The sequence below is a fragment of the Monopterus albus genome, unplaced genomic scaffold (genome assembly GCF_001952655.1).
Source record: "Monopterus albus unplaced genomic scaffold, M_albus_1.0 scaffold1.1, whole genome shotgun sequence".
NCBI classification, from domain to species: Eukaryota; Metazoa; Chordata; class Actinopteri; order Synbranchiformes; family Synbranchidae; genus Monopterus; species Monopterus albus.
This window is the reverse complement of record NW_018127881.1, coordinates 3,135,438-3,145,446: the sequence shown is the minus strand read 5'-3', so window position 1 is coordinate 3,145,446 and position 10,009 is coordinate 3,135,438. Positions and strand designations below refer to the sequence as shown.

General features: G+C 39.2%; 2 protein-coding genes across 2 annotated transcripts in view; both read left to right on the top strand.

Moving 5' to 3' along the window:
* The window catches only part of pxmp4 (peroxisomal membrane protein 4), a 5,408-nt gene extending 3,825 nt beyond the window's left edge, over window positions 1-1,583 (top strand). Inside the window, exons 3-4 of the mRNA XM_020613253.1 lie at window positions 459-657; window positions 793-1,583. Coding sequence (XP_020468909.1) covers window positions 459-657; window positions 793-1,062 — 469 coding nt within the window. The 3' untranslated portion in view covers window positions 1,063-1,583. The remainder of the gene's footprint in view (window positions 1-458; window positions 658-792) is intronic.
* A 2,658-nt stretch (window positions 1,584-4,241) lies between these two features.
* Window positions 4,242-9,769, top strand: tgm5l (transglutaminase 5, like). The gene is made up of 14 exons (XM_020610951.1): window positions 4,242-4,248; window positions 4,424-4,606; window positions 4,721-4,954; window positions 5,367-5,485; window positions 5,902-6,030; window positions 6,270-6,447; window positions 6,622-6,757; window positions 6,945-7,048; window positions 7,164-7,403; window positions 7,537-7,599; window positions 7,687-7,899; window positions 8,027-8,184; window positions 8,589-8,725; window positions 9,330-9,769. The coding sequence occupies exons 1-14, from the start codon at window positions 4,242-4,244 to the stop codon at window positions 9,481-9,483; spliced, it is 2,055 nt and encodes a 684-aa protein (XP_020466607.1). The 3' UTR covers window positions 9,484-9,769.
* Window positions 9,770-10,009: the final 240 nt, after the last annotated feature.

Genomic DNA, 10,009 nt, shown 5'->3' with positions numbered 1-10,009 from the left:
GTTAACACTTTGTAATAATTCTTTAGTATATTACTTGTGTGGTGTAGAAGATAATGTAACATTGTGGGTGTGGTGTAAGAATGTTAACACTATGTAATATTTCTACTTGTGTGATGTAGAAGATAATTATCAAAGTATGTAATTATGTAAGAATGTTAACAGTCTGTAATATTTTTTAGTATATCACTAGCGTGGTGTAGAACAAAATTATCTATGTAGTAATACTGCTTGCAAACCAATGATGGTAAGATGATGTTATGGGGTAGGACTAGATAAGTCTAACTTCTTCCTACTCCGTTCAAGCATGTACTAGGTATAAGCAAATTGATAATGCATTTGTGGATATGTGTGAAATTATATGTGTGTTGACATACTGACTGTCGTTACGTTACATGTTTGAAAGAATAAATCAAATCAAATCAAATCAAATCTGAACATGTTTTTCTTCCCTGTGATAGTTTGAAGGACAAGCTCAAAGTCATTTTGAAGGCCACTTACACCCACTCCCGCAACCTGGCATACTTTGTTTTCACATACAAAGGACTGCAAGCCTTGCAGCAGAAGATCCAAGGAAAGACTTTACAGTCTCACTCTTTTCTGGCGGCCTGTGTTGGAGGATGGTTAGTGTTTGGAGACAATAACAACATCAATAGCCAGGTATGACAGGCCTGATAGTCCTCAAATTCCACATCGTCATGTTTGCACATTACCAAACATACTATCATAAACTCAAGACAATAACTGCTCAATAAGTGTGTTCTGTGTATTAAAATTATTTACTTTTTACTGTAGATCAACATGTACTTGCTGTCTAGGATCCTGTTTGCACTGTCTCGACTGGCTGTAGAGAAGGGACTTATCCCTCAGCCTAAGCAAGACCCTTTCCCGCTTTTTGCCACCCTGGTGTGGGGCATTGTCTTGTGGCTGTTCGAGTATTACCCACACACCCTGCAGCCCTCACTGCAGTCCTCCATGAACTACCTCTACCATGACAGCAATGTGTGGCACGATATCTCGGATTTCCTTGTTTATAATAAGCCAAGGACTGCTGCTCTGGAATGAAGCTTTAGATTTATTTTTGTATAGACCAGCTTTCTGAAATGCCATAATTGCATTAAATGATTTTTAAAATATTTTAATTAATATTAAGTTATTGAATGTGATCTTTTTTAAATAATGGTTTTCTTATAACCTACACTGTTCACTGATTCACTGATGTGCATTTTCCTGTGTCCACCTTGTGTCTAATTTTTAGCTAAATTGACACATCAGCATACCATTGTTGTCTGGCAAAGTCAGCTTTAAATAGCAATATCTGTATTGCATCAGTTTTTTTCTGCTAACATGATTGTACAATTGTTTCATTTACATTTGTGGCTTGCCTTCTTCAGCATTGCAGTGAATCACTATGAGACATGATGTGTTCTTTTTAATAATTTGAAGATTTAATCAGTGCTCCTTCCTGTAGCACAACACAAGAAATACTGTATGTACAAGATTTTCTGAAATTACTAATGTTTATATGTTTGCAAGACTAAAGAGGATTGGGCAGCATTTTTCTGTCCAACCCAACCTGTTCCTGACTCATTTGAGTTTGTATGGTGTCTTCCCCTTATTAAACAAAGACATTTGAGCATTCCAGCCCTCTAGCCTAAAGTTTGACCTATGTGTCTGAACCTGGCCCAAACCCTTGGGTAACTGACGGGCCCTGTCAGGCACAGTCTGGGTATCAACACTCTAGGGTGAAGGTGTGTCCTCACGTCTGTCACGTTCCTTTTAATTTGGTTGGCAGAGGCATACAACAGTGAATAGTTTGGTTAAATACAACATGTACCCAACTGAATGTAACAAACTCCATATTCATGTGTACAAATGATTTTGATCCTAACAAACAGGTGCAATTATTTTTACTTATTAAAGTAAAACTGAAGGAATGGCTTTTACTTAGCAGTACTTTTCCTGAAGTAGTTTTTCAGCCATTGTTTATTAAGCCAAATTGCAACCCTGTATTCCAGATAAAAATGGAGATACACTAAAAGTGCAGAGTTCCAAAACTGCAGTTAAAATGTATTAAGTAATCACTTTATAGTATTTTAAAGTCCACTACTGTGCTATCAGTTTGAAGCTACATGCACTAGAAGCATAGGTGCTGACATGGACATTAGAGGATGCACTGAAACTTCCACCTGTCAGTGACTGTTTTCCTCCCATAAGCTCGCAATACTAAATGGTAACATGGTGATGAATGTTAAAGCAGGCTGTACAATTCATCCTGAGGAGAACATGAATATTTTTACCAAATCTTATGGGAATCCATCTAGAATTGTTGCACTGTTTCCATCAAAACCACAAATGCAAACCTCGTGGTGATGGGACAGGAAAAGCCATGGAACACTACAAACACTGTGGATTCATGAATATCTGTCCCCGTTCTTGTGCCTATCTATCTGGCAGACATGGAGATAGTTTATGCTGACCTGCTGATGGTGCCAACACAAGGGCTTAGGTTTGGTCTCAACATTGGTAGGGACACATCACCCTCCCCCTGCACGAACCTATACCTAAACACCCCCCCAGATTAAGATCTCTATTTATTATTTGGGTCTTATTTATTTTGGGGGGCATTTTTAAACATGAGTGAACAGGATCTTATGAAACCAACTTCTTCTGATGTAAGATTTCTTTCTAAATAAACTCATGAGCAAAGGTTGAACATTCTGAGAATAACTTTAATGCTGATGCTGATTCCAAACTAATTCATAATTATAGAATCTCACCTGAAAAGCAGAAGATGCACCTGTTCTATCATCAGCCTGCTCTGCTTCTCTTACCTGATGCTGTTTCCTATATACTAAATAATTCATTAGACGTTAAAGTGGTCATTTATACAGCTAATGCTTAAAATCCTAAATCCAATGTGCCAAGTGATTAAACATTTGTTTGCTGGCTCTAGCAAAATACTGGTCTTACATTTATATTTCTAAATTTAATCTTTAAAAGTGAAGTGCGGCAGCCCCTGTTGTGACTAAAAGTCAGTATTCACTCATTCACCAAAAATGCATCTCACGCAATTCCTGTACTGTACATACTTAACATTGTGAACCAATGAGTTGCCTAGCACTTGAACCGGATTTACATAGCACAGCTATTTTCTCTTGGAGACAAGTTCAAACTAAACACCAATTAAAACCAGTTCCAAATGAACTGTCACACTGTTCTGCGACAAACGTAATTATGCCTTAGTAGAAAATGTACAACCTGATTGAAGGGTGTGTAGAGAAAGAGTGAAAATGTGCTGGTTGTGTATGAGGGTGTGTACACAACCACGTATATACAAGCCAAATCTCATGGGAATCAACACTGGTAGGTATAATGGTTGGTGTGTAAGTAAATAAATAAATAAATACACCAAACAGTACTGGAAGAGTGTATGGGAGGAAGAGAAGGCATAATACCAGTGCCCTGTGGCTGCAGGACCTGGGAGCACACCATAGTAATCTGTCAGTCATCTGTAAATTACTTTGAATCGCATTAATCTGTATGAAAGGTGCAAATAACATATTGACTAATTCGTTGAGTTGTGGCACTGTCGCCTCACCTGGTGCCTTTCTGTGTGGAGTTTGCATGTTCCCCCTGTGCCTGTGTGGGTACTCCGGCTTCCTCCCACAGTCCAAAGACATGCAGCTACCACCCTTTTCAGGAATAAGTGTGGATGGATGGTTGAGTTGTAGAAGTGTGTGAAGAGATGGCACTCTGGGATTCTTGGGGAGCACCTGTCCCTGACAACAAAACCTCAACCACCGCTTGCTTTCAAAATTTAGCTCAAAGTTAAAAGATACACTGTTGCATGATGCCAAACCATAGTGCTATAATGAGTTTTGATCTGGTTTAAGATAAAGCACTGCTCCTGCTGCAACTTTTATATCTGTGTTGCAACACTTTTCAGTGTATTGAAAAGTTCATACCCCACAAACCAGTGTAAGCATATTTAGATATCTGTTTGATTGCTCACAAAAGGGCGTTTTTGTACATGAAACTGTACATGAAGGAGGAGTGTCTGTGGCGTAGGTTTTGTTACACATGACTTAACAACAATTATGCTCTTGTACAACATGTTCACTTTCTCACTAACACATGTCAAATGCTTTCAGAGGGTGGGGCAAAGGTTTATATAGCAGTAGAGGGTGACTTAAGAGACAAAGCAGAGCAGTGTAACACCACTGTGAATAAGAGACTAAGAGATGGAAGGTAAGACTTTTTCTCTGACCATTTTGTTGTTTTGTTATTAACATATCCCATCTTTTGTTTTGTTCTTGATCCACCTATTTTTGTCATAGAGAGTTTATGAGTTTTAAATAGTGCCATCTGACTGTTGAATGTATTTTTTCTATAGCAATTTCTTTAATTTTTCTCGTATTTGCAGATTTGAGCATTCAATATGTCAACCTGGAAAAATCTGAAAACCTGGAGAGGCACAGGACAGAGGGTTTCAGCAGCTCTGACACGCTGGTGGTGCGAAGAGGAGCCCCATTCAGACTCAGTCTGCAACTGAAGGGTCGACCCTTCAACCCCAAGACTGACTCTCTGAGGATCAAAGTTATGCTAGGTAGTCTAGATTTAGGCTTAGTTTAGATTTTGTGGCTGAAAGGCTGTTTATCAGCCACCAGTCTGAGCCACTGTTTAAAATGTGTTTGTCTAATTGTCTTTGCTCTCTCCTCAGGGCGCTTGTATATGATAATTCCAGTCACATTCTCCACAAGGGTTTCTTCCTCCCAGTGGAAAGCCTACACAGACCCAGAGGGCCTGAACCTCCAGAGCCCATCCATTTTCATCTCCTCTCCTGCCTCTGCCTCAGTTGGCTGTTACAAGTTTCAGCTCTCTGTGTTCACTAAGGATGGGCAGCAGAAGTGCGCCTTTGGAAAATTTATTCTGCTCTGCAATCCCTGGTGCAATGGTGAGTAAAAATCTAGAAAAAAAAATAAGTAAAACAAGTGGAATGATCAGATGCTTATATAAAGTAATGCAAGGTTCTACGGACACAAAAGGTTTTGGCAACTTGAAATACTGCAGCAGTAGTGAAATCAGAAATGTACTTCTAGATAAGGTTCATGAGTTCATGAGGATGGATTGCATTACTTAGTTCCTTTCATGAGAATTAGATTGCGACAGTGCAGTGGTGCTGTACTGTGTGACTAGTTTAATGACTCATGCTCAGAAGATAAGGATTCATCAGCAAATGTCTGGGACCAGCTTTGCAAAGTAGCAGAATAAAATGAAGATAAATTAAGTCTTATGTTTTGTACAGCATTATATTTCATAATGTAAATATACTAGGGTGTACTAAATGTCAGATTTATTGCCTCCAGAGGATGCAGTGTATATTCCCTTTGAGGACCAGAGAGAGGAATATGTCCAGAATGACTCTGGGTTGCTGTTTATGGGAACAGCTGCAAACCTTGTGTCAAGACCATGGTCCTTCGATCAGGTATGAAAATAACATTTGTTGAAGAGATTATTTTTGCATAATCAGTAGTGAACAGTCGATAATACACAATTAAATGTGCCAAAGAATGGAAGAGTATTCATATTATTTTGCCTCAAACAGGAGGTCAGAGCCCTAGACTAAGCAACGCCATAAAAAAAAAGAAAATTAAATTAAATAAAAATGTTATTTACAGAAGAGATTCTGACTAAACTCTGAGACAGTTGTTTTAGGCTTCATAAAGGAAGTACTTTTTTTTTTTTTACAAATACTGTTCAGTTCTAAACCTCACCTCAAACAACACATATTGCTCACTTGAGAGAGAGAGAGTTAGGCATGCAGTATATTTTTTATAATATGCTCCAGACATCATTAAAAGTTAATTTAATGTCCTCATTTCTTTTTCTCTGCCTTTAAAGTATGAGCCCGGTATTCTGGAGACATGTCTGAATGTGCTCCAAGCCAGCCCTCAGCACCAAAGCAATAGTAAAGTGGACTACCTCAGCCGAAACAACCCTGTCTACATCAGCCGGATTGTGTCAGCCATGGTGAGTGGGAAGCTTCAAGATGGGAACGAAACACTCACTACCAGTGTTTTTATGGATGACAAGATGAGCAACAAGTTATAACTTGAACTGAGGCAGTATTGTGCAGGTCGTAAACATTAAATATCAACTATAGGGACACTGTAATTTTAGTCAAGCAGTCATTAAGCTGCCACTGTGAGTCAGAATGATCTCAGAAGGTGTAAGGTGCCCAAACATGCACTGTGATCTTTTATGTATAGATCAACTGTGAAGATGACCGTGGAGTCCTGAAAGGAAACTGGTCTGGCAACTTCAAAGAAGGAGTTACTCCCTCCATGTGGACTGGGAGTGGGGAAATCTTAAGACAGTGGGCTCAGTCTGGTTTCAGCCCAGTCAAGTATGGACAGTGCTGGGTGTTTGCAGCTGTCATGTGCACAGGTGATTATATGTTGATGATTCAAAACGTTTGAAATAAAAGTCTTTAATAACCAGCAGTAAACCTTATAACTGATGTTTTATCTTCTTAACAGACTGGAAAGATTTTTTTTCATGGTGCAATGTTTAGACATATCATCCGTGCGTAAACGGCTGTGTTTTATTTGCGTCTTTCAGTCATGAGAGTTCTTGGCATTCCTTGCCGTGTCGTCACAAACTTCAACTCTGCTCATGACACCAATGGCAACCTGGTGATTGAGGAGTACTACAGCGAAACAGGGCTGAAACTCAACAACAGCAAGGACAGCATATGGTTAGAAGTGATATTTATTTACATAGCACATATGAAAGAGTTTTTTGTTATGGTTTTGGTCATTTTTTTCATGTATTATTGGTTTATTAAATTATTTTAAAGTCACTTTAATGGCATTCATTTTGTTTTTTGATGCAGAAAATCCAGTTCATGTTTAGTGATATCTTATTTTGGTCCTTTTTAACAGGAACTTCCACCTCTGGGTGGAGTGCTGGATGACTCGTCCGGACTTGGGATCTGGAATGGATGGCTGGCAGGTTCTGGATCCGACTCCCCAGGAGAGGAGTGCAGGTGTGTGAGTAACAATGTTGGACCTGTTATGTAAAGTATCTTATTCTGTTGGTTATCTCATTAATTTTTTTCTAAACATTGCCATAACCTTCTTTTGTTCCTTCCTTCCTCCTAGGAGTGTTCTGCTGTGGCCCAGCTCCTGTCAAAGCAGTCAGGGATCGGCGTATCGACCTGCTTTATGACATCCCCTTTGTCTATGCTGAGGTGAACGCTGCCGTCCAAACAATCATAGTGAGCCAGGGCCGGGTGCACAGCCTCAGCAAAGACACTGAGAGAGTTGGATCCCTCATCTGCACCAAAGCTGTTGGCTTCCCTAGACTCCAGAACATCACAGGAGACTACAAGTGCATCAAAAGTATGATACAAAAATATGAAATACTGTACATTCATTTATTTGCTGACAAGCCTAGTCAGAGAAGCAGCATAATGTTTGTTGTAAGGCATAAATATCTGCCCTGCTCATGTTTCTTTCTGTCTTTGCAACATAGGCCCAACTTCAACACTGTCATCAAGAAGTTCCACAATATCAGAAGACTCAACCATAAGGAGAGGTAATTTTGAAATCATACATGAATCAGACTAGTTATGTGTTTAGAAATGCGTTATCTCACACAGTGTCTCTCTTTATGTTTATCCAGCGAGCTCATCCAAGGGAGTGTTAGTCTTCCTGACCCTGAAAAAAACTCCTATTGCTGGGGAGCCCATCCGCTTCACAGTTAAAGTCATGAACAAGCACCATGTGACAAAGATGATGAAGGTGCATCTCAATGCTCAGGCCAAAGAATACCACCACACACTCTCGAACACCTTCTGGGAAGACCACGGCGTTATACAGCTGGCCCCCATGGAAGGTAAATTTACTTCTTGATCAGCTACAAACTCAGTTTTACTTCTGGAGGACTGTTGTGGTTCTCGTTGGTTATTGTAATTGGATGTGATGATTCATTTCACACACTTTAACTCTCTCTTTCTTTCCAGTCAAAGTGCTGCACCAGCAGATCCTCCCAGCCCAGTACCAGGGCATGGTGGGAGAAAACCTGGTCAACCTTGCAGTTGTTCTGGTGGATATGGCCAGTCAGGAGCACGCTCTGGCCTCAAAGGAGTTCAATATCACCAACCCACAGCTCACCATACAGGTACTTTTTGAATATTACTCACCAGAAGTTTAGAATTTATTTCTGTTGAGGAATTTAAAAAATAAAATGTATATTTTAGACTCTTTAAATTCAAGAGTTAATCTTATCCTATCCTGCTGGCCTCTCCATCGAATGTAACATACAGTATGTAACACAGCCAATAAATGATGAAAAGTGCAGATTTTTTTTTTCGTTGCAAAAAATCCCATTTTTATGTACCAAATATGTTATAGTAAACAAAGGGGATAATGTATAAAATTATTTGCAACTAAAGTGAAAATCTGTTATATACAGCTTTAATTAAGAGCTGTATAGAATCAAAGCGATAGTTGCTCTGTTTAAAGTTATTTGAGGGGTTATTCAAACAAATATTCAGGGTTCATTAAAACACATTTGTCCTTCAGATTGCAGATGAAGACTCCATTGTGCCTGACAAGGAGCAGATGGCCACAGTGGCCTTCACCAACCCATTTTCTCAGCCGGTTAGTGGAGTACTGACTGTAGCCGGGGCCGGGCTGATCCAAGGCAAGGTTCACTTCAGGTAAGACTGCTGATTATTTGTCTTCATCTGTCATTCATTTTTCTTGTACGTGTTGAATGGTTAATGTCATGGGCATTTTAGTGATGCATGCACATATTGAATGGCTGCAAAATGAATATGTGAAGTGTTTCATTTTCAGACAGGAGAGTGTCACTGTGCAGTACATTACAGCGCCTCAGTACAGTATGTCTTTGTAAAAGGAATGTAGGTTTGTTATGCAGATACTGTTTTGTGAATGTTTGTGTTCAGGCCGGTGTAGCTAGCATCATCAGCTACACTGCTGCATGCTGCTGACTGGGGCTGAAAATGATTAGTATGCAATGCAGTTATTTATGGTTATTTGATTATGAGTATTATTAGCTACAGACAAAAATATAACCTGACATTTCAATGGACATACAAAGTTTCTACACATTCACAGGACAATTATTTTACCTTAGCTTTCATTATATAAATTGGTCTGATGCAGTCGACTCCAACAAGGTGAAAACAGGTCACAGCACTTCTTGAGAAAGGAGCCATCATCAGCCATTCAAAATGACTGCAGTAGTAATACTTCAACATTTTGTAAACTCTTCATTATCTTCTCTGTGTCATCCTGCAGGATGCTCCCACTACATCCAGGAAAAAGAGTGGAGCGGCGCATCACTTTCACCCCCAGCATGGTTGGAACTAAGATGCTGCAGGCCAGTCTGTCACTGGCAGAGAATAACTCCTCAATCAGAGGCTTCAAGATGTTCTTTGTCAACAGAGCCTAGATCTATTTTCAGAGTCTCCCCACCCCCTGTCATTTCTGATGTCAGTGTTGTTTTGCCTTTTTTTGTTAGGCTTTATTAAGTTAAAGAATGGCAACCAGATGGCAAAATCATCTGCAGAGGAGAGCTTCACATTGCAGCCTTCCTCATGTTTTTCTGTATCTATGTAAGATATTAGTGTGAGTGTACTATAAGTTATATTTATTTATTTTGATATTTATTTTATTTATGTCTTTGAGCCAAATCAACCTTACCACTTGAAAATCTGTATTTTTATTTGAAATTGAGAAGTTGCAACAAATAATTTTTAATGTACTGTGGTGCTTTAGTTAAAAAAAAGAAAGAAATAAACTGTATGCTACATTTCCTCATGGCAGATAATATATGAATGTACTTATTTTTATTGTAGTTGCTGTCCTGACCAGAAGAGGGAGAACCTTCCTCAAAAAAAAAAGGTTTCTAGCAGACTGAACCAGTCTGCTAGAAATGCTTCTCAAAGTGATAATTGCATGTAACTGACACCATGATC